This window comes from Chenopodium quinoa, unplaced genomic scaffold (genome assembly GCF_001683475.1).
Source record: "Chenopodium quinoa cultivar QQ74 unplaced genomic scaffold, ASM168347v1, whole genome shotgun sequence".
Lineage (NCBI taxonomy): Eukaryota > Viridiplantae > Streptophyta > Magnoliopsida > Caryophyllales > Amaranthaceae > Chenopodium > Chenopodium quinoa.
This window is the reverse complement of record NW_018744498.1, coordinates 496353-521912: the sequence shown is the minus strand read 5'-3', so window position 1 is coordinate 521912 and position 25560 is coordinate 496353. Positions and strand designations below refer to the sequence as shown.

General features: G+C 37.5%; 1 protein-coding gene across 5 annotated transcripts; it reads right to left on the bottom strand.

Annotated features, from left to right (window-relative positions):
• Positions 1-1473: 1473 nt before the first annotated feature.
• Positions 1474-24062, bottom strand: LOC110697739. Of its 5 annotated transcripts, none has more exons than XM_021875119.1 (12): positions 23811-24062; positions 8865-9168; positions 6326-6544; positions 5759-5896; positions 4971-5669; positions 4570-4836; positions 4188-4478; positions 3916-4075; positions 3699-3809; positions 3522-3606; positions 3316-3414; positions 1474-1756 (listed from the first exon to the last, which is right to left on the bottom strand). In XM_021875119.1, the coding sequence occupies exons 2-5, from the start codon at positions 9162-9164 to the stop codon at positions 5253-5255; spliced, it is 1074 nt and encodes a 357-aa protein (XP_021730811.1). In that variant the 5' UTR covers positions 9165-9168; positions 23811-24062; the 3' UTR covers positions 1474-1756; positions 3316-3414; positions 3522-3606; positions 3699-3809; positions 3916-4075; positions 4188-4478; positions 4570-4836; positions 4971-5252. The 5 variants fall into 5 exon arrangements, with proteins under 5 accessions (XP_021730811.1, XP_021730812.1, XP_021730813.1 ...); XM_021875120.1 differs by having other exon boundaries at positions 3916-4066; XM_021875121.1 differs by having other exon boundaries at positions 3916-3941.
• Positions 24063-25560: the final 1498 nt, after the last annotated feature.

Sequence of the window (25560 nt, the reverse complement as noted above, 5' to 3'; positions counted from 1 at the left end):
TTAATCAACTAAGTTTGATACTTAGTGAAATTTAATGTTATATTTACCCTTCTGCCTAGGTAATACCCAGACGGACAAATTGTTTAACCAACTAAATTGACACTTAATAGAAACATGATATCGCGTGGCCAATGGCCAGCTTAAAAACTAAGTACAAAAACGCTTGGTGGCTACACAACCGGTCTCAAACAAGACCAAAGGCCAAATGGCCGGATGGTTGTTTATTTTATAAAACCGCCTGTCCCAACATGGACAATGGCGTCCGACGACACCCCTCCGGATGCAATCGTCGCAGAGAACAGACTATTTGTCGGTTCTACGTACTTATGCAGACGGCGAAAATTGAACGACCAAATTGGTCAACTCATAGTCGTCTGACAAGAATAATCTACGATGAACGGTTAAGTTACCGAATACCGGATGCCCCGAGGCATCAGTCGGTTACCGGCTGAAGTTCTCACTTAGGTTATTTATTCCAAAGTTGCACTCTCTCTCCCAATTGGGGCAAAAGATTTTGTGTAATGGCTATGTAATAACCCCAGACGGAATATTACCGCTTGGTTAAGAGGCTCAAAGCACCCGCTCTAATTGCCGGCTGTGCACTTGGTTTGGGGCAATCACCATTGTGATTGATTGGCCTAAAAACACTTCATACTTCTCCAAGTATCAAGTATTTTTAAGCCAATCAATCAAGTTGAAATGAAACCAACCACACAGCCGTCTAGGGGCAAGAGCACTCGGAATCCAAATTGCCGCATGCTTTTTTAAGTTAGGCAAAATATTAAAGAATTGCAAATATACGCAAAATTTAAATTGAAAAATTCAAACACAAACATGTATAAACAACCGACTGAGTCGGAATACTTCATTAAATATTGAAAATGGCACAAAGGCCAGAATAAGTGTTAACCGGAGTCCCATCTGGTGAAGAAGCAAAAAATAATTTGTTAACCACTACTACAAAAAAGGCCTTAGAGAACTGTTAGAATAGGCTTTATAGATGGCCTTAGGGGCGTTCTTCTCCTAAGCGATGTATAAAGTATAGAGAACGGGTCGTGTAGGCGTTTTATATAATAACAAATAGAGAACGGTTGTTGGTCACAACCGTTCTCTTTTCCCTTCTTAAATTCGTACACCAAGGAAGGAATACAGAACGGTTTAGGCCACTCAACCGTTCTATATTGCGTTACAATAGAGAACGGTTAAGTTAGATAACAATTCTCTAATGTTTTTTTTTAAAAAAAAAAAATCCGGCCATATGTATTTTATACCGTATTATTCCTGTATTTTAATAATCTGAATTATTTTTGTATTTCATTTTAGACCTGTATTCCTGTTTTATATCTTGTAAATTTATATATCCTGTAAGAAGATCTTTACATTTCATATGTAAAATAAATCCAAGATCATGTACGTGCAATATAACTTTCTGTATAATAAAATTAACAAAAATATTTCCAGATACGACGAAAGCCATCAAAATATACTTCATATCACAATTAAATAGAATCATTCATACAAAATTTGTTCTATACAAACAAATACGTGAGTTAAATATCAAAAACCTTTCTAGTTAATGTTGATTAAAAAAAAAAATTGATGCCCCAAAATATACCAATACCATACTGATCTACAATTCACATAAATCATCATCGTCGTCGTTTGGTTGATGGTATCCGGTAACATATGAAATCCACCTTTCTCTAAGCTCGTCAATCATTTGTTGAGAATATGTATGAGGAACTTGCTTAAAATACTACAAAACAATGAAATATACATACATATTAGTTAATAATATACAATAAATTGTTCTACATTTAAGGATATTGCACAATGATAACAAATACATATTAGTCACTGTGGGGCATGGATAACAAATAAGCCTCAGTTAGTAGTTAAAGGTCGTTAGACACAGGGGCGAAGTCATCAATAGCATGAAGAGCCTGGTTAATCTCCATATTAGTCACTGCCTGAATAAGCAAATTCCTAGCTTGGAGGCTTAAATGACTACCTGCTGTCAAGAAGCTGACAGCCAGTGATGGTTGCAGTGAAACAACAGCTTCTCAGCATTATGATGGCCCCCGGGTTTTAACTGATGATTAAGTACTGGAAGAGAGTGAAGAGTTTTCTCACCAGGGTTATGATTCTCACTAGGGACATGGTTCTATGAGTCTAGACAACAAGCACCTGTTATCACAAATAGCAATCTAGGGTATATATTATGTTTCCCGTCGTTCATTTCATCCCAAAGGACCTCTTCTTTAATTGAATCGTCCTCATTCAAGATTGCTGCAACACCTCTGTCATACATAACTGCTGCCTCCAGAAGGATACCAAAATCTTCATCTGGTGTCCAAGCAGTATGTATTGACAAATCAGCAGTAATACAAAATATCATAAGCTGATCATTCTCAAACTAAGGGGGTTTCTTTCTTTTTCCATCTGAGCCGCATTACATTTCACACTCTGGTTTTGCATCCCCAAGATTACCCACGATTACTCTCATGAGATGAAACATAGGCCAAAGGGAATAGCGTTAAGCATTTTAGTCAGCTGTTAGCATCTTTCCTAGCTGTTTTGTAAATAGAATAAAATCCTCTCCAATCACTTCTAATATCAATATGGCACATTGTTGTTTGTTTATGCATTCCTAGACAATGTACAGAACCCAATTACCAGGAAATAAAAAAAATACTAAGTACTGAATTTTAAAACTGTTTACAATTACAATCAGGTAATTACAGAACCAAATGTGAATTTAAGAGCCTGTGTCAGGATTATAAAACACCAGTGACCCTCGTGTCTTTATTTAGAGTTAAAACCCTTACAAACCCATATAGATCTTCTTAATTTTCTTTTCCTATTACATATTTAGGTGGGTTGGGGGGGGGGGGGGGGGGGGGGGGTGGTTCCCATGGTATTATTATGGTATAGCAATAGTCAAATACCTCCAATGTTCTCATTTTCTCTGAAAAACCTTCAAATCACAATATGTAAGTTGTAACAATAGTGAGTGTTTTGATCCCAAAATTGATAATTTTTAGAGCCAATCTCAGCATTCGAATTAATCACACCCATACTTTTCCCCCCTGAAGCTCAGTACAAAGCCAAATAATTAATCGTTTCAGAAATCATAACCTTCATCCCATGACTTACATCCACAATCACACCCAATTTCCTATCAAAACTAACCCCATTACTTAGGTCCCAGCAGTAATTTTAGAGAGCATAATTGTGCAAAAACTACAAATTTTAGAGAGTATAGTTAGATGTATGCATCAGCTACTCAATATACATTAAAACTAAATGTCGTACCTTGTCGGGGATGATCATTTGCCTAGATTCAATTGTCTCAATCATGTAGCGACAAACGTAATATCCACTATCACTAGAGCCATTAGCTTAACGAGGACACTAATACAAAAAAAAGGGGAGGGTTAAATAAAACACCTAGTTATATATAATGTATCAACATATATTATGTACTAAGCATTGCAAAATTATATTAAAGATACAAATACCTCTATGCTTATCCATTTAATGTAAGGTATCTTCTTTATTTTTGTGATATCCTTTCGATGTTCCGCGCTAAAATTGATCATTGCCCTAAGTAATTATCAAAATATTAGAGTAATAACATTGAAATACTTTCATAAAAAGAAGTTAACATGTAACAAAATAAGTAATCTAGCACATACTTGTTGATTATTGTTTGAGCAAATTTGGGAGGTTCATCTTTTACTCCCGCGGGATCTAGCCAATGCACCAAACCAACCCATGGACAAATAACAGCCAACATCCAATGTCCACTATATTGATTAAAACAATAGAATTCAAATACAATAATGAATGTTTAAAAGGAATTAGAAATAAAACTGATAAAAAAAAATATGTGATAGACTCATATACACTTACTCCTCATAATACGGGGCAAAGAAGAGCTGATTTTTGTTTTTGGCATCATTACATGAAAATAGCCTAGTTAGATAGTCACATCGATCATCGTCTTTTTCCACAGTTGGAGCATACAGGGATAGATAGTTGCAATCACAAAATCCATACAACCCTAAGATACCTTATGTATGAACAATCTCACTCATATACCATGCATATCAAATATTTATTAGCTCATTAATCAAAAAGCGTTATAAATTTAACCTAGAAATAGCAAAGGATACAACACTTACATCATTAAAATTGACATGTGTGACGATTTTATCTCTCTTTGGAAGCACCAGTCAAGCATGTCTTCATAATCAAGGGTAATACATTGCTCATTTTGAAACACTCTAGCCAAAACTGTAAAAGATTTCGCTCGTTTTCATTGCAATAGCCACATCCTTAAATACTCGAACCAAATTAGAAGTCAACTTCAACTTATCAGCATGAGTTATTGTGTACTTTTGAGTGCATGATGATTGTGATGATAGCAAGTGTGGAGATGGTGCAGCGATTTCTTTAGTGACTTGCTTATCAGCCTTGTCATATAATCGCAGGGAAAAAATCAGCAAAAAAAAATTAACAGGTATATAATGTGACAGATAATTATAATTTAAAACTGAATTTTACCTTCTTTATAGGAAAAACCAAGTGAGAAGGCCATATTAAATAATAATTTAAAGTTTGACAAATGAATCTTATCTCCCCTTCAGGACATGGCAGAGGTGCATTTGGGTTAATTTCTTCTTTAACACAAACTCGATAATGACCACTTGGGACGGGCTTGAAATGATGCTTGACAACTTCTCCTTCCATCCCAACATACACTTCTCCAATAGCAACTATATCGACCCCTTTGTCACTCTTAATTGCCAAGGAACAAAGACTATCAACTCCCTAAATATGGATTATGGTATTAATAAACTTTTTGTGGATTGATAAGATGTAGTAGTCTATAATTTAACACCATAAGAAGAATCTAGGATATAAGTACTTACATCAACCATAAAAGTATTATGAAATAATGTTACCTTTGGAAATGGTTGGCCAGTAATGTCTTGTTCATTATTGAGTACATGCGTTTCCAAATTCTCATTTTCTAGCACATATTCCTCCTTAGGCCACGCAACATGGTATGGCTCGGGTTGAACCTCACATGCTTGAAAATTCTGCTCTTGGAAGTTGAAACCTTGAACCCCTTGGTCACCTTTGGAGCCAAAGACATCTAAATGATCATCTAACTCTTCACCATCAGAACCACCCTTTTGGACACTTGCTAACTGATGGGTAACTTTGTTTTGCTCCGAGGCAAGTTAGAAGCTAAGACCTTGAAGCCAACTGTCACGAGCCAAGCCAAGGCCATCTAAACCTTGGCCACCAGATCCACCAGCTTGGATACCCGCTAACTGATGGGCAACTTGGTTTCCATTTGAATCACTAAGTTCTTTCAATTGCTCCGTGTTAACCTGACCACTTGACATTAAGTAAGACAACAACAAATTTTGTGTGTTAACCACATTTTCTAATTTTGATTTGAGACACTTGAGATCTGATTGCAATTGACTTTGTGGTAATGGTTTGTAGTAGCCAAAGTACAGCTTATTTGTAAAACCCGACCCAACGCCCCTAACACAACCACCATGTTCAGGATTCTTTAATGCTCTCGCTAGGATATCATTTCGGCCAGTGGCCTCAATTTCTCCTTGGATTTGTTGAGCCTCCAATGCTTTCTGACATCAATAATAAACAACCTAATTAAGGTGGTGTACTCTATTATAGCCAAATAATTTATTTGATTCAAAAGTAGAAACAAACTCACAATTGTTTGAGCTATTTCAAAATCAGCAGGATTGTCAAAGGTCATTGCACCATCTTTTTGTCTGGAATGAGCTCTTATCCAAACCAAATGTCGAGGCACGTCTCTAACTTGCACTCCTTGTTTCTGAAGTTCAGCAGCCTGACAATACAGATAACATAATGCCATTTAAAAACTAAAAGTCATCCCTTAATTGATTATTTACTGTTATTCCTACAAAAGTTCAACAAAAAATCTGACATAATCATTTCAGTACAGCAGCCTGACAATACATATAACACAACGCCATTTAACAACTAAAAGTCATCCCTTAATTGATTATTTACTGTTATTCCGTAAAAAAAAATCAACAAAAAATCTGACATAATCATTTCTAAACTTACAATCTCTTGTTCATAATACAAGTACCCTTTTCGACCTCCTCGATATCTTGAAGTATTCATTTTCGCCCTCTCTCGATTCTTGTCATCTTAGTTCCTTTCAATATAATAATGTACAAACAATTAATTCCCAGTTTTCAAAGGTTTTTTCATAACTATGATTAGTTATGGGCTATAATTCAAAGATTACCTTAAACGCATCATCAGTATATGTTTCAATGAACTTGGTCCAATCAGCTTGTGTTATAAATGGATATATCGAAGGTGGATTCTTTATAATCACATTTGGATTTACTCCCTTGGTGTCGTACATCCAATCCTTTCTTAATCTGGCCTTGAAAGCTCTCCATCGGATTGAAGCTCTCCCTAATACATAATTTCTACGTTCTTCCGGCACTATAAATCCTCTCTGCACAATTCCTTGACATGCATTAATATGTAATAGGTTTAAAACCATGTAACTCATAAGACAAGAATAATAACAAATGAGTAAAACAAAACATACGTACTACACCAGCAATCTTTATACAAAGATACAATTCATGATCACCTCCATTGAGTGTCAATTAAAAAAAAAAAAAAACAAAAAAAAAAAAACCATGTAATACTATGGGGTTACTTGTATATGTCTAATTTAGAGATCACATTCATGAATCATGATCTGGTTATCACTATAATCACCAAAAAAATCCAAAATACGACTAAAAAACAAAAAATTAAAAATGACAAATTGACGAAAATGGAAGCTGCCATTGGGCTCACCTGATTAGCCTGACACGCGGCATTTACACTATGACAGTACAAAGGTAGATTAAAACAAGGCTTTACAATAAATAAAAAAGACTTTGCTTTCATTAGTCAGTTGACTTGGTAAGTACTCTTGATTCAATTTCCACTTTTCCTAATAAATAAAAAAGACTTTGCTTTCATTAGTCAGTTGACTTGGTAAGTACTCTTGATTCAATTTCCACTTTTCCTATTCTTATAAATATTGCACATATTTTGTTATTCTTCATACTTCAACACTTTCATTTGTTAACACTTTCTACTCTCTTTTACAATATCATCATTTTAATTTCTTTCTAAAGTGTGAAATTCTCCAATCAAGCAAAGCAAAAACATAGCAAAAATGCAGGTTAGATCTCTTACCTTTTAAATTTGATGCTTTGTCTTTTGTCTAAAGACGGCTTTTTTATCTATTAGCGATATTCTTTTCTTTTTTAAGGTTTAAAACCATGTAACTCATAAGACAAGAATAATAACAAATGAGTAAAACAGAACATACGTACTACACCATCAATCTTTATACAAAGATACAATTCATGATCACCTCCATTGAGTGTCAAGTAAAAAAACAAAAAAAAAAAAACTACCTGAAAAACAGATCACAACATTCCCTTAAAACAAAATAAAATATATAAAAAAAAAAAAACCCCTTGACAGTAAATCCAATTTATGTATGTGCTCAAAACTACCTGTAAAACAGATCACAGTAAAAAGGAAAAACCACACTGCTGAAACAGCACATTGTATCCAAAGCACTCAAAAACGTATTTACTTTCAGTGATTTATCCAAAGCATTGTGATAATTAAATAGCAACCACAAATAAGCAACTGTATGTCTCCACTAACTATTATACAAAATTTTGTATCAAACCAGGTGGCAGCTTACTGCTGCAAAGCTGGACTTTTTACACTAAGACGTTATGCTGGCTGGCAGAAAAACTCTTAGAGCAGACTACTTCTGTCGGTCAGATGAGAACAAGAGCTTTTACCTCCTTTGTACTTACAATCATTACATCATAGGGGATCAAGTATCGCTTTGACATTTTATCAAGTAATAAATATACTCTTTCTTCTGCAAAAGTAGCTATTGAAAGAGGTATAAATTCTTGTAAAAAGAGTTGATCAGCATTTTGTTTTGGCAAGGGAAATTCCTTTTGTTTTGACAGGACACACTTAGCATCACAATTGGCCAAACCACTGTGATAAACTCGGGTCAAGAGCAGCCTATACGGGTCTACAAGAGAAGGACAATCGGGCACCAAGACCAACAACAAGGATGGCAGCAGGGGAAGTCTCAAGGCAAGGCAATTCCAATTAATTAGAAGACAAATACAATTAAGAAGAAGAGAAGGAAAGTCAGCAGTTAGTTTTATTATGTTTTAGTATGGTTTTTCCTAATTAAGCTAAGTACTCACATGTAGCAGCAAGGTCAATGTAGACAAGGTCGATTATAGTCTAGGAATGGGTAGTATAAGGATTGTAGTCTAGGAATTAAGGAGTTTTTATCCAGAAATTTGTGAGGAAAATCTTGGAGAGTTGCAACCTCAAGTTGCTAAGGAGAGTGGTGGCCTCAAGCTACTAACTTGTATAATTTTGCTATCAATCAATGGAAAAATCAGTCCTTCTCTCTCGTAGCATTATTTAAAGTTTCCAGTTCATTTTACCAAAGATTTCTCGATATCATCCAAATCAAGCAAATAATTTGAGCTATAATACCCTTGGCATTTTACAGTCTTGAGAGCCCTTGTTGTTATAGTAACTCTTTATAAAATCAGCATATGAATGCTTAGCCTCATCAGAATTACTGCGGTCTCGCTTAGTAGTATAGCTAATTTATTTCAAGAACTGTATGACCATCGAAAACAAAACAAAGACATCCTCCAGCAAAAAAAAAATGACCAAACCAATATTTAGATTTCAAACCAAAAAATTAAATAGCTTACCGTAATGAATTTAAAGAGGTCATCAATAACTTCTTTCGGAACTTCCTCCCAGTCGCGATGATTGATATTCACTTTTTCACGAACAACTACACCAATGTATGATGAAAAAATATCTCTATTTTCCCCAACTGGCACTTTATTGTGATTCCATTCCAACGGGATTTTGACACCACTCAGAATTGCTTTTCCAACTACTGCAGCTACTGTACGACCCTTTCGATTCTCACACTCAGCAGATTCTTCAGCCTCGCCAGTTTCAGAGGCCTCATTAGCACTTGCTTGCTTTCTCTTTTTTGACATCAACCTGCAAACATACAAATATATTAGAAATCATCTCTAAGAAGTGTCATTAAAATCAAATAAAATAAAGCATTTGTCTAAAAACTCTATATCAAGAACAGATTATAAATTTCAATACAAGAACCATAAGAATCAGATTTTTTTAGTAGCATAATAACCTGTACGACGCCGCTTTTTAGGTCGATTATTAGCATTACTATTTTCATTGTCATGCCAAATCACTTCTTCATGATCACTACGTATATATGTTGTTGTATCATCAAGACTATCATCCACATTTTGTACCTCACTAGGGGTAGACCTCTCCTCATAAGAAATATTGTCATCATTGTCATCAATGACATATCGAGGTTTCGATGTGACAACAACTGCTTTTCTTTTATCACACGGGTCAGTAACATAAAACACTTGTTTAGCTTGACTAGCCAAAATGTATGGATCTTCTGTATGACCTATCTTGTTGAGATTCATAGTAGTATGCCCTAAACCATCGCATACAACATTGTTATTATTGTCAGCCCATTTGCAACCAAAAATAGGTATCGAAAACCCATATAATGCAACTCACATATCTCTTCAATTACCCCATAGTATTGCATTTTGCTATAAACAGGTCGATTATCTTTAGAACTAGACAAATGCATCGCTTCCGCTTCAACACATACCCCGCTGTTTTGCATAGTGCTTTTATCATCTTGCTCCCTAGTATAAAAAGTGTAGCCATTAATGGCATAACCAGAGAAAAATGAGGCAGAGAAATCAGGACCATTAGCTAAACTTCTAAGTCGGTCAGAAACAGTTTGTGGGGAATTTTTGATCTCTTTCATTACTTGATCCTTGAGACAAAGATGAAATGTTTTACTTTGTTCAATAGCTAAAGCTTTGGAGCTAGCCTTTCGATTATGCATCTTCAAAAAAGTCATATGTCTATTAATATATGGTGCAATTTCATCTTCATTGAAAAGAATATATGTGTGGGCCATGAGCCACTTTTCAGAATACAAGTCAAGTTCTCTACGACCGATGGTTCCTCTTACCCTCAAGTGTGTCACTGTGTCGAGAAGTAGAAATCCCTAATGTCCTCATATCTCCTAAACTTTCAAGGCAATATTCCATAGCTAACTCATAAAGCATTCTCTCAGCGATACAAGCCTCAAGTCGATAAGCATTCTTAACATACCCCTTATAAGTTTTCATTTGTCTTTCAAAGGCCCATTAAGCTCTATTATGCACGGGACCACAAAATCTAATCTCCCTTACCAAATGAACTGGAAAATGTATCATTACATCAAAAAAAGCCGGGGGAAAGTACATCTCCAATTGACACAAAATAACAGCAATTTCAGTTTCTAAGGAATCCAAATCTTTTGGCAATTGACACATAACCTGATAATGGCATATCGTACATTTTTTGGCAAAATTGAACGAATAGCAATAGGTAAGAGATCTTGCATAAGAACATGGCAGTCACGAGACTTCAAGCCCACGAGTTTCAAATTCTCCATTGAAACAAGAGAAGAAATGTTTGAAGAATAACCATCAGGCACTTTAACTCCGGCTAAGGATGCACAAAGCTCAACTTTCTCCTTCTTAGACAGTGTATAAGCAGCAGGTGGCAAATAGTCCCGTTTTCCAGTCTCAACGGCATGGAGCTCATTTCTCATATTCATTTCCTTCAAGTCAAGTCGAGCATTAACACCGTCTTTTGTCTTCCTTGAAATATTCAATAGTGTGCCAATCAAACTATCAAACACATTCTTTTCGATATGCATAATATCTAGAGAATGTCGGACAAAGAGAAATCTCCAATAAGGAAGTCGCCAAAAATCACAACACTTCTTGTACCCTTTCTTAGGAATGGCATCTTTATTTTTCTTTAACTTGCCAAAAGTAAGTTGGATGTCTTTCACCTTTTCAAATACTTCTTGGCTAGTAAAGACTTTTGGGCGACTTTCAAAATTTTGTTCCCCATTAAAAGCTTTCTTCATTCGACGATACTTATGATCCAAAGGAAGAAATGGACGATGATCATAGTAGACCGTCTTTCTAGATGTCGATAACCATTTTCCTTTCCAACCATCTTCACATATAGGACAACCACCTTCCCCTTTTACAGAATATCCAGAAAGATTACCATATGCTGGATAATCTTGTATGGTGCAAAATAACATTGCTGTTAAATTGAACATTTCATTCCGATTAGCATCAAACAATTCTACACCTTCTTCCCACAATAACTTTAAGTCATCAATGAGAGGTGCCAAATACACATCGATGTCATTTCCTGGTTGTTTAGGTCCAGAAATAAGCATTGACAACATAATGTACTTTCTTTTCATGCATAACAAAGGAGGTAAGTTATAAGCCACTAGCATGACCGACCATGTACTATGGATGCTACTAAGGGAACTATATGGATTCATACCATCAGTAGACAACCCAAGGCGTAGGTTTCGTTCTTCACTACTAAAATCAGGGAATTGTCCATCAATAAATCTCCATTGCGGTGAGTCAGCCGGGTGTCTAAGTAACCCATCCTTTTTCCGACCAAATTTATGCCATGTTAATGTGTCTATTTTATATAGTATTTTACCCCCGTCCCTCGATCATAATTAGTAGTGTTTTTGGCTCTTTAGAGCCACTTTTATTACTAATTGGTGTTTTCCAGTGTTTTCGTAGATTTGGTTGACTTTTTCAGGGATTTATGCTTTTGGAGTATTTTCCCGAGATATTTTGGAGCAATCACGAGCATTGGAGAAACACGACCAGATTTTATAGCCCAGGGCCGGTTAGAGCCATCAAACCGGTGATTAAGGGCTCGGTATAGGTGATACCGGGGCAATTGGACCCAGTATTCAAGACCCAAGGAGGAAACCCAGATTGGCCCGAAGAATTGGAGCCCAATCGAAGTCCAAATATTGGCCCAAATGAGCCGCCCGGCCAAAAAGGCTGGCGCCCGGAGGCGCGCCTGGCCGAGCGGGAGAAGCTTGGTCTGGTGCCCGGTGACGCGCCCGGCCGGGCACGAGATTAGTGTTAGAGTCAAAAGGCGCGCCCCGGGCGCGTATATTTTTAGGAGACGATTAGCGTCGTTTTAATTTGTTTTAGTTTAGGATTTTTGTACGGAGTATAAATACTCCTACGTAATACGATTTTAGTATCTCTTCTTTCTTAGACTTTCTCTCTCTACTTAGTTCTCTCTCTCTTAATCTCTCTCTAAACTTTTGTTCTTAATTCTTTCATTAATTCCAGATTTATTTTGATAACGATTTCTCTTTCCTTAATCTTAGTTATTTATTTTATTCCTTTCATCATGATTTATTTTATTACTTTGATTAGTTTAATTTTTAATATGTGTGAGTAGTTTAATTTCTAGGGTTTATGGGGATCTAATAAATAATATGAAAGGGTAATTTATTGTTGTTGATTATCAATGCTAGATTAATTTCCTATTGATTGGATTAATGCTCTTAGGCCTATCTTTTATGCATGAGTTTCACAATATTGATTCAAGAATCGAGAGATGAGAATTAATGTTTAGGTCTAGTTTCAATAGGCAAATTAATTTATAAATGGTTAAGTCAAGATTCGAGAGATGAGATTTAATACCGGTAAAATAATTGTGTGATTGTAATAAGTAGCGAGAGCCCTTTACAATCTGGTTAATTGATGCATTGATGATTGACTATTATTGATTATTGGTATTGCATGATAATTTCTTATTGGATTGTTTTAATGTTTTACAATTGCGGCTTGTAAAATTATAGCAATATTAAATTGATGAATCGAGAAGATGTTAATTTGATATTAAAGGCTATTTTCAATAAGGACTTAGATCTAGTAAATTGCGAGAGCCTGTTAGATCTATGTTGATTAATAAATTGCGAGAGCCTGTTAATCATGTTATTTATGCAATGTCAATGATTGATTACTATGTTTTACCCTGGAGTATTATTTATTGGTGAACCTACGCCCTAGATCCCTTTATATATCGTTCTCTCCCTACTCTTATTCTTTGTAGTTTAGTTGGTCACTTAAATAATTTAGATTATAATAATTAATTAGAAGTAAAAAGACTTGTTTCCCTGTGGAGATCGACCCTACTTCCCTATCTACCTTAGTTAGTGATTTAGATAATTATTTTTTATTAGGGGATACGACTTTACCCTGTCAAAATTTGGCGCCGTACCGAGGAAACGGTTTTATTTTTATTTCTGATTGTTTTTGTAGTCTAGATTATTTCTCTTTTGAAGTTCTGTGAGACAGATCTCATATTTGCTTCTAGTTTTTGTTTATGCCCAGGTGTTCCAAATCAGGTTATATCCCATTCGATCCTGAGATTGAACGTTCCTTCCATAGACAGAAAAACTTCTACAAGCAAATCCTGGCGGATTCTGGTGATAATAACAATAATCACCGCGATCCTCCAACTGATTCTAGCAATTCAGAGACATCATCAGACACAGAATCAGGGAGTGCGGCTCCAAAGAAGCTTAGTGATTATTCACAACCAAAGCTTACGGATTTTCCACATCTCACCCCTACTCCGGCTCTTGATGGGGTTCAATTTGAAATTAAACCTCAATTTATAACGATGATAGAGAGGAAGCAATTCGGTGGAGCCAAGGGTGAAGACCCGAATCTTCACATTGCCGACTATTATCAATATTGTAACACCATCAGGCAAGTCGGGGTCACTCAAGACCAAATCAGGGAGATTCTCTTTCCCTTCTCTTTAACTGGAAAGGCTAAATTGTGGCTTAATGGCTTAAATAGAACTACACTTGGTATAACTGACGGGAAACTCTTGTTTTGAATTTCTATAACAAGTATTATCCTGCAGAGAGAACAGCAGTACTACGGAGTGCGATTCAGAACTTTGCCCAAGAAGCCGATGAGTCTTTATATGAGGCTTGGGAGAGGTTCAAGGACCTACAAAGAGAATTCCCTCACCATAATTTAGCACAATGGCAGTTAATCCAAGCCTTTTATAACGGCATTGGAAATTCTTCTAGAATAATTTTGGACTCTGCAGCTAGTGGGAGATTCATGAATCTCAATGTTGATGATGCAGGTCAGGTTATTGAAGATATGGCGATACACAATTCCCAATATGGGAACCCCAGAGGATTTGCTAATAAGGGGAAACATAGTGTCGACTCTGTATCCTTTTTGCAAGCTCAACTGACCTCTATTTGCCAAAAATTAGATAATTTGAGCACTGCTAATGTAGCCAATGTTTTTGCGATTAATAATTCTAATGAGGCTTTCTGTGAAAATTGTGGTATTGTAGGTCATTGGGAGCAAGATTGCAGGAGTTCCGTGGAGCAAGTTAATGCCTTCCAAGCTTATAGGCAGAATAACCCATACTCTTGGGTATCGGAATCATTCATACATTTCCTACCGGAGCACTAATGTTCAAAATCCACCACCACAAGAACCACAGGTGCCACAACAACAGCAGCAGAAATATTATCATCCCAATGCTAGCCAGAAGAATCAACCACAACAACCCCCCTCATCTTCCGACCCTTCTTTGGGGGAAATTAGAGTAATGTTGGTCAATATGCAAAAGCACATGGAGAGCAGGGATGCGACAATTGATCAAATTCTAGCGCATAATAAAATTGTAAATAATCAAATTGCGCAACTCTCCGCTACTCTACATGCATGCCAACAGGGAGCCCTGCCGGCACAGCCGACTAGGCTTACAGATCAAGCATTTGCAATTACTCTAAGAAGTGGTTCAAATTATGAAGGGCCCTCTATGCCCAGATGATGAACCTATTTTATTAAATAATGCTAATCTTGATTCCATTAAACCAAACAATGTAGTTGATAGCCTTGCAGGGCTAGAGGATAATACTAACATATCTAATTGTACATTGCAGGGTACAACTCCAGAGAAGGTGGCTAATCCAGACAAGAATAAGAATGCTCAAAAGCCAATCATCAAACTTCCTTTCCCCAATCGTCAATTGAAGACAAACTTGGATAAGCAGTTTGGTAAGTTCCTGGAGGTGGTAAAAGATTTAAAGGTAACAGTCCCCTTTACTGAATTGATCACACAAATCCCCTCATATGCAAAAATTATGAAAAAAATTTTGACGAGAAAAAGGTCTATTAGTGAGGTAGAGACAGTAGCTTTCACTGCAGAGTGTAGTGTCGTACTTCAAAATAAGTCTCCACCTAAATTAAAAGATTCGGGTAGTTTCTCTATCCCTTGTCATATTGGCAATCTCTTGATTGATAATGCATTATGTGATTTGGGTGCTAATGTTAGCGTCATGCCATTATCTGTGTGTCCTAAGCTACCAATATAACTCTGCGAATGGCCGACCGTTCTTTCAAATACCCCCTAGGTGTTTTAGAGGATGTTCCCGTCAGAGTAGGTAAATTTTATATACCTGTGGATTTTGTTGTTCTTGATATGGCTGAGGATATGCAAACCCCAATTATTTTGGGTAGACCATTCCTTCACACTGCAGGAGCAGTAATAGATGTTAGAAGTGGTAAGTTAACACTATCAGTAGGGGACGATAAAGTTGTTTTTAATCTGAATAATGCCCCCAAAAGCTCCATGACTGAGGAGAAATGTTTCAGTGTTAATGTGGTTGTAAATTATTCTAACAAGCCCCAAGCTCTTGAAAAAGATCCCTTGGAGGCGGTATCTTGTGTTGCATCCTTTTCAGATGAGATAGAAAGATGGCAAAAGGAAGTCGATGCAATAGAAAGAGCACTCTACAGTGTTGGTCTTGGTTTCGAGGATGAACAAGTGGAACCGATCGAGCAAGTTGTGCAAATCGAGCCTACAGTAAGTGTTCCGCCAGATCGAGTTGCAAGTGTTGAACGCAATGACAATTTGAAGCAACATTCGTCGAAAAAGGGTTTTTAGTGCGGAGCATTGAAGAACCCCCAATCCAAGTCAAGGAGGATCCACTAGATAAGGCGACTTGGCGTCCCACAGGTTATGTCAGGAAGCCGCATCGCAGCCTAAACATCGCTAGACCGGGTGAGAAACCACCCGATCAAGCGTTAGGCCAAGGATCCTAGAAATTGTACTTGGTAAGAAGGTCGTGCGGGACCTAGATAAACCAGCGCTTTGCGGAAGGCAACCCGTATTTTTATTGCTTTTTAGTCTAGTTTTTCTTTTTTCTTTTTCTTATGAGAGGAGAGATGAGGGAATTTAATGAGTTTTATGAGTATTTGTACTTTGAAGGAAAAGAGTTAGCCAAATTTTGGAGAAAAGAAGAAAATATCGATTGGACAATTTAGTCTCGGGCCCGATCGGGCGAAGCTCGCCCGACCGGGCGCGAGAGCATGGTTCAAAAATAAAGAAATTTCGCCCGACCGGGCGCGAAACTTGACGTTTACGGACTTAATTGTCCGCCCGATCGGGCAAGCTTCGCCAGACCGGGCACGAGAAGGGAAGAATTTTGGCCTAAAATTCGCCTGATCGGGCGAATGGCGCCCGACCGAGCGCGAGAGCAAGACGAAATCAGGTAGTCAGATCGCCCGACCGGGCGAATGGCGCCCGACTGGGCGCGAGAGGTTACGGACATTAGTACATTCTAATCGCCCGACCGGGCGCGAGAACCAACCTCATATTTCTTCAGATCGCCCGATCGGGCGACCCACCGCCCGACCGAGCGCGAGTGACAGACGTCCCTTTTCTTCTTCTTTCTTTCTTCATTTCTTCTTTCCTCCATTACTCTCTCTCTCTAAAACTCAAATTTTCTCTAACTTCTCTCAAAGATTTCTCCTCCATTACCAATCCAAATTCAAAACTTTTTATATATTTGTGATCCTCTCTTCATCCTCTTCACTCTCATACAAAAATTTTCCAGTTTTAATCCAATAAATTTTCGACCCATTTCTTCCCCATGGCTACAAAGAGGGCAAGATCCATTTTTGGTAGGAGCTCCAGCTCGAGGGAGGAGTACGACCCAGACTTGCAGCTCCCGTATTGGCCGACGATCCGGATCGTGAGCCGGGAACAGAAAGAACGATTGGAGCATTTGGTCGGTCGTGAGGTAATCCCTTCTCGGTGGTTACACCGCCCTACCTTAGAATCATATGGTTTGTTTGATTATGTTAAACGATTTTTGAATGATATTGGCATGAGAAAATTTGTTGACATGCATTATCCTACATACCGAGAACTCACCTGTGAATTCTTGTCCACTTTCATGTTGTTAGTAGTAGGAATGGGCCTAATTTATTTTTCAGGTTAAATAATAGAAATATTAGTTTAACTTTTGTTGAATTTTGTAAAATTTTTGAATTAAATTCTGAATTATCTAACCAGTGGCATGCAGATTATAAAATGGGTGATTTATATTATGCTTTGACTGGTTTACCTGCCCCCGACACCCAACATGCTAGTACCAAACCCATTCACCACCCTGTCCCGAAAATCTGGCAAAGATTTGCGGGATTGTGTTTTTTGGGTAGGGCCGAGCCTCATAACGCTCAAACCAACGAACTAGCCATCATAGGACACTATGTATACGAGTTCGGGAAATTGAACATAGGCAGGTTTATAGTTCACCACCTGAGTCGGCATGCCACAGCCAGCACCACTTCCAAGTCCCCAATCCGTTTAGGTGGCCTTATCACTCGAATAGCGGTGAAAAAGGCCGGTTTTGTAGTAGACGGACCCCACCAGCTGACCAACTGCGGACCAGATACCTACATGACTGCTAGGTATTTTGAGGATGTGGGGTGGGTTAGGCCGGATAGCGAGCAGACACCCTTTTGGTGTATTCGGACTGGGAACGAGCAACCTTTGCCCATTTTTCCCCTTCCCAGTCCAGACTTGACCGCCTTTCCCCTAGGGCAACTTTCTTACACCTATGATGCTTTAGTTGCCAACGCTAGGGGGCAGGCACCACCACCACCAGTTCCACCACCCTAGCCTCAGCCCGAGGTGGCTTTCTCGCCACCTCGTATGTCCCATTCCGTCCCTCACGTTGACTCTGACCCAGTTTAGGATTTTCAGAGCATAGGTCAGGCCCTAGGACATATTGAGCATTCACAGACTGACCTTAGGAGGATGGTAGGCTCTATTGACCAGAGGTTAGGGTACCTAGAGAGGAACCAGGGTAGAGCTCTCTACCCTATGTACGATGATTATGCTCGTCGGGGCAACATTCCCGACGACGCTATCCACCCTGACTGGTTTCAGCCTCCATCCCAGGGATACGATAGGGATCCCACTGCCCGTGGTATTTACACTGACTATTCTTCCTTTTTCGGGTACGGGCAGGACATTCCTTTCGGGGGACCGGCGGGGGGGAGTTTTCACGCTGACTATTTTGGTGGTAGGTGGTGCAAGTGGCAGTGGAGGTGCGGGCTTCGGCTCGATGGACAGGGATGATGAGGACTAGCTATGCTGGGCTAGTTTCCGAGCCAATGAGGACATTGTCTGATTCTGGCTTGGGGGAGATTTTGGTTTGGTATTTTTCTTTTTCTCTTTTCTTTTATTTTTGGTGTGTTTTCTTAGGTTAGATTTTTTGCTTTCTAGGTTAGTTTTATTGCTTTCTTTATATTTAAAAATAAAAAAAAATTCAAAAATAAAAAAATTCAAAAATACGTTCCAATGAATTATAAATTATGCTTCCCTGTGCCCCTTACTTGAGAAAATTGTTTTGATTCCTGGTATTTGATGATAAGCATTGTGGATTAGTTGATCATGATTTGATGTTTGATTGCCTTGAAACCTTAACATGCGTCAATTTTGCCCAACTACATGTGAATATAGTGCTTGACTAGTTGATTTGGTAAGGAATGTGTGATAGTTCCATAGTTTCTGGTATGTCGATGAATTTGAGTATTGGTTTGCAACTATTAGTAATGTTTATATGATTCATTATTATGCACATTGTGGAGGACGAAGGCATTTGTTCTTTTAGGTAGCCTCCAGATATTGTAGATACATTTGTTCCCTTCTTGCTACCCATGTTGTTGCCTTGACTTTTTATTGTTTATTAGCCACATTACAAGCCTATTTTGCCCCATTGGTTACTAGTCCCAAGCTTGGCTTGGGGGAGCTATTAGTGAGTGAGGTGAGGGAGTTTGTAGTGTGCTATCTGAGAAGTTGTTTCGTTGTTATTCATGTTTATTTTTGATGAGTTTGAGAGCTATATTTTCTTGAAAAAAATAAAGCATGATACTATGAAAAAAAAAAAGAGAAGTTCAAAGAAAAAAAAATGTGAAAAAATAAGTGAACTTCGAAAGAAAAAAAATGTTCAAATGTTCTAGTTGGAGGGTGATCAGAAGAAAAATAATTTTGAGCCTCAATGAAAAATTCAAGTTGAAAAATAAAATTTGTTTATTCACTCTACTTCTTCATTGTTATATCTTATGAGTGAAATTGTAAGTGTTGGGATTGTTTATATTGTTTGGAGTATATTTGGTTGATGTTAGAGTTGGTTATGTAGGAGATGTATGATCATTATTTATTTTTGATCATGGGTGTTATTAGGATATGGCTCCTTTAAGCATAGCTTTTCTCTCACTTAATCCTAAATTTATCCTACCTTTACCCTAGCCTTACATTACAAGCTTTAAAGACCTTCTGACCTTTGTGCATAGAATTGTATGAATGTGAAAGTGTTGTTTATCAATGCAAGTTATGATTTGACATATTTCGAGTCGACTAGTAGGATTGAGCGTTCATTGTTTTATACACACAAGAGTGTGGGTTGAGAGGGCATTGTTCACATTAAAGGGGTTGGATGGAGAGCGATCGAGTATATCTTTTACTCGCCACAAAAATGAGAGTCGAGTGTGTGAGCACTAGTCTTGAATTCTATATGCTCTTAAGGTTTGCTATATTTGACAATTGTTAGGAAAGAAAGGTAATTGGATGGATTTGATTGGTTGACTTTGAAGCATGTTTATTTGATTTGCCCTGGATCGTTTGTGCTTGATTTGTACTTTTGGGGTGAAGCATATTTATTGATTCATTGATGAGATCTTTGCTTAGGGACAAGCAAAGGTTTGGCTTGGGGGAGTTTGATGTGTCTATTTTATATAGTATTTTACCCCCGTCCCTCGGTCATAATTAGTAGTGTTTTTAGATCTTTAGAGCCACTTTTATTACTAATTGGTGTTTTCCAGTGTTTTCGTAGATTTGGTTGACTTTTGCAGGGATTTATGCTTTTGGAGTATTTTCCCGAGATATTTTGTAGCAATCACGAGCATTAGAGAAACACGACCAGATTTTATAGCCCAGTGCCGGTTAGAGCCATCGAACCGGTGATTAAGGGCTCGGTATAGGTGATACCGTGGCATTTGGATCGAGTATTCAAGACCCAAAGAGGAAATCCAGATTGGCCCGAAGAATTGGAGCCCAATCGAAGTCCAAATATTAGCCCAAATTAGCCGCCCGGCCAAAAAGGCTGGCGCCCGGAGGCGCGCCCGGCGGGAGAAGCTTGGTCTGGCGCCCGGTGACGCGCCCGGCCGGGCGCGAGATTAGTGTTAGAGTCAAAAAGGCGCGCCCGATCGGGCGCGTGTATTTTTAGGAGACGATTAGCGTCGTTTTAATTTATTTTAGTTTAGTATTTTTGTACGGAGTATAAATACTCCTACGAAATACGATTTTAGTATCTCTTCTTTCTTAGACTTTCTCTCTCTACTTAGTTCTCTCTCTCTTAATCTCTCTCTAAACTTTTGTTCTTAATTCTTTCATTAATTCCAGATTTATTTTGATAACGATTTCTCTTTCCTTAATCTTAGTTATTTATTTTATTCCTTTCATCATGATTTATTTTATTACTTTGATTAGTTTAATTTTTAATATGTGTGAGTAGTTTAATTTCTAGGGTTTATGGGGATATAATAAATAATATGAAGGGGTAATTTATTGTTGTTGATTATCAATGCTAGATTAATTTCCTATTGATTGGATTAATGCTCTGTGACTAGATTAGGCCTATCTTTTATGCATGAGTTTGACAATATTGATTCAAGAATCGAGAGATGAGAATTAATGTTTAGGTCTAGTTTCAATAGGCAAGTTAATTTATAAATGGTTAAGTCAAGATTCTAGAGATGAGATTTAATACCGGTAATTAATTGTGTGATTGTAATAAGTAGCGAGAGCCCTTTACAATCAGGTTAATTGATGCATTGATGATTGACTATTATTGATTATTGGTATTACATGATAATTTCTTATTGGATTGTTTTAATGTTTTACAATTGCGGCTTGTAAAATTATAGCAATATTAAATTGATGAATCGAGAAGATGTTAATTTGATATTAAAGGCTATTTTCAATAAGGACTTAGATCTAGTAAATTGCGAGAGCCTATTAGATCTATGTTGATTAATAAATTGCGAGAGCCTGTTAATCATGTTATTTATGCAATGTCAATGATTGATTGCTATGTTTTACCCTGGAGTATTATTTATTGGTGAACCTACGCCCTAGGTCCCTTTATATATCGTTCTCTCCCTACTCTTATTCTTTGTAGTTTAGTTTCATACTTAATTATAAATATTGGTCACTTAAATAATTTAGATTATAATAATTAATTAGAAGTAAAAAGGACTTGTTTCCCTGTGGAGATCGACCCTACTTCCCTATCTACCTTAGTGATTTAGGTAATTATTTTTTATTAGGGGATACGATTTTACCCTGTCACATGTCAACTTCTCTGCATCTACCGGGTCTGAATACATCCGTTTAAACCTAGGAATAATTGGAAAATACCACAAAACCTTAGCGGGCACTCCTTCCTTTTTCTTGTACCTTGAGAGATTACACTTTGGGCAACTCTTTGCTGATTCATTTTCATTTCGATAAAGTATGCAATCCTTAGGACATGCATGAATTTTTTCATAACGCAAACCCATTGTGCATAATGTTTTTTTTGCCCTGTATGTATTCTTTGGCAAAACATTATCAGATGGAAGGAAAGGACATCTATCAAGAACTCAAGAACTAATGCTGTAAAACTCTTATCCATCCAACTATGACCCACCTTCAAATTGTATAACTTAAGTGAAGCTGATAACTTTGTGTACTTGCACCCTTCATATAAAGGCTTCTCAGAATCACTCAACAATTCTTCCATCGCATTGGGATCATCATCTACTCTGTGTACGAATTGACTCGTCATGTCCTCTAATTCGTTACCCTCATCGGTATTATGGCCTTGAGCATCCTTGCTTGTCATTTCTTCCCCTTTTTCACCATGACGATGCCAACAAGTATATGTTCTATCAAATTGCCTTTTACTCAAATGATTAAGTATCACATCAGCTTTGTGATACATAAGATTATGGCAGATGTAACAAGGACATGGCAATTTATCACGCCCTTTACTATTATTTTCCAAAGCGAATTTAATAAATTCCATAACTCCGGCTTCATATTCTGGATCCCCTAATTTTTTTGTGGTTATCCAAGTTCGGTCCATATCTACAAACTAGGAAGTTAAAAATAAAAATAAACACACTCAAAACACAAACATAACTGCACTTGCTATATACTTATGGATATAATTTTAACATACACTACCATAGTTAATGCCTACAACAATGTAAATAAAAACAAGCTAATAAACTTAGCTTTACATGTAAATAACAATTTATTTAAGCTCTTTAATTACTAAAGTATAAGAATCTATTTTATTAGTGCAAATGAATGATACAATATTATAATGTGTTTTCATATAATGTAATTATTGGACCACCTCATAACCCGTTTGTTCATTAGTTTCTTTAATTAGAAATAAGCTTTGTTATGCGAACTTATCAAGTCAATTATGCCCAACATTGTTCAATAGTGAAAGAAGGCCCCACCTTTACCATTATTTAATATACATGCAACATCCCCATAAAAAGTCACAAATTTGAGATATTATTATTATTATTATTATTATTATTATTATTATTATTACTACTAGTATTATAAATAATTCAGTACCACAATTATGACTCCCATCTCTTCTCTCTTCTCTCTTCACAATCAGAGACACAATTTCCACAAAAACACTGCACACCCTTTACCATTTTCTTACTAGTAGAATATTTAGCCCCCCTTCTTTGTTTTGCTTTCTACTTACCATTTTCTGTTCCATTGGGCATCAAACTCTATATCTAATTTTGTCTGACCTTAAAAACCAAAACATTTTGTTTTTAAACAAACCTCATTCACAAATTTGGCTCAGCCATATCCTCATCAATTTTACCAACAGCATATATTACCTCACTAAACCAAAACCAAAAATTGTATGTTTATCTCACTGTTTTAAGTCCTATCTTTTTGTTCCTTTTAAAAAAAAATCTGATTAGGGTTCTAAATTGAAATTAGGTAAGATTAATTTGGCTAAAATAATTTTGATTACAATTGAAATAACAGTAAATTTGACAAATATAAGGGTAATTTGATTGAACTTAATGCAATAATTCGGCTTAAAAATTTACATGCAAACAATCGATGAATTAATCCCAAAAACTAGAACTTTGAAGTTTTTTTCAATCACCTAAAATTCGAATTCTACGAATTTACTTCTGTTTCCTTCATAATTTGTATGATTCAGGCAATCAGATTGACAATTATCATAATCCAATTACTCTACCACAACAAAAATTCGAACAAAAAAAAAACAAAAAAAAAAAAAAATTCGAGCCTACCTCAATTTACAGCAGGTGGCTCAGCAGACAAGTGAGGTACGCCGGTACTGCAGATAGACGTGGAGCGGCGGTGGAGTAAGCGGTTGATGAAGATTTTTCTATGGATGTTTGATGGAGGTTTAACTTTTTTATTCCTGATGATGAATTGAATGAGAAAGATAGGTTTCACTTTTTGATGAAGTGAAATTGATGCGCGGGCTTCAATTTTACCTTTTACTCTTTTAGCCGCCTTCGTTTGGGTAAATTATTACTCCGTAGGTATGTATATAATTTCCTCTTAATTTAAAAAAATTAGTTAATTAAATAATATAAAACGGTTGTCAAGATGACCGTTCTATATTATCTATAATAAATATTTTTTTTTTAATTGTTTGAGTAAATTGAAATACATAACGATTAACTAGCTAACCGTTCTATATGTATTAACATACAGAACGCCTCTTATATTAAAACGATTTATATTCTTCTGGAGAACGCCTACCTTTGATAACCGTTCTATATTTTGCGATCTCTAATCTAGTTTTTGGTGTAGTGCAACCCAACTCCATAGTTGGTAAAGATACAACACTACACGGCATACAAGCCGGCAAAGAAAGTAATTGGCATACTACCGCAGAATTTGGGGAGACTCGCCTAGGGCTGAGGTGGATGCTGCTGCTCCGGCTGATCTTGGCCAGTTGGGCCTTCATTTTATTCATTCGCCGTCGGCTCGTCAGTATCAGAGACTTCATATCCCTGCTCGGCAGCCTAATCTCGAAAGCGAGGCGGAGGAGCCTCACCCAACACTTGGCATCATACACCTCAGTGGCGTAATCATACCTGAGCTTATAGACTTCAAAGTCTATATCTGGGTAGAGGAGGCTCCAAGTGATTTTCAGGCGGGCTGCATTATCCCGCTCATTTTCCTCCATCAGCCATTTTTGCTCTTGGGCGATCTCATCCGTCTGCTTGTTCCGCAGATTGACGATCTCAACCCTCAGGCGGGAAACGTCTGCCCGGAGTTGAGCGTTTTCCTTATCAGCATCTTCTAATGCCTTGAGATCATATTTGGCATCCTTTAGCTTTTGCTCAAGGTCATTAGCCCTGTGGCTTCATCGTTCGCAGCCGTCAAGCTCTGGATCAGCTCCTCCTGTTTCAACTCTACTTCTTTAATCTTTAAATTACACATATAATTAGCATATTCAGCAGAGTTGAGGTTTTCAAGGGCCCTCCGTTTGGCGTCATTTACCTCTTCCTGTTTCCGCCTGAAGGGGCCTTGGAGTCCGTCCACTCTCAGCATTACCTGAGAAAAGAGCAGTCGGATTATGATATACTTAGTTAAAATAAAGAAAAGATATCAGGGTTGTGGGATTCTTTACCTCAGCCAGTTGGCCCATTATCTTGTCGAAGTCCACTACTTGCAGATCAGGTATGGAGTTGATTTTCTCTGACCGGGTGAGGGTCCTCACCATCCGTTTTGCGAAACCAGCAAGATCCGGCTCGTCGGATGTTAGATCTGCACCAAAAGTAGTACTCTGTGAGTAAGAGGCAGCATAGTTGGCATTCATCCGCTGCCGGCTGCTGACTGAACCCCCGGAAGGGTCTACCTTAGTTTTGACTCTCATGAAGTCAAGTGACCAAGGTATTTCAATCTCTCCCTTACCTTGGGTATCCGGATGGGGCGTAGGCGTCTGCTCCTCCCCAGTTGTTTCCGCATCGGCCGCAACATTAGGTGGCATGCCACCCTTCGATGCCGTAGAGGCATCCGACG

Bases quoted from the DNA above. Each gene is read 5' to 3' on its own strand.
- LOC110697739 (XM_021875117.1), bottom strand. From the start codon at position 9,164: ATGTCAAAAAAGAGAAAGCAAGCAAGTGCTAATGAGGCCTCTGAAACT. The intron at 6,545-8,864 runs GTAAGCTATTTA...GGAATTGTGCAG, and splicing joins ACCTCTTTAAATTCATTACG to AGAGGATTTATAGTGCCGGA. The intron at 5,897-6,325 runs GTAATCTTTGAA...CTGTATTGTCAG, and splicing joins ATACTGATGATGCGTTTAAG to GCTGCTGAACTTCAGAAACA.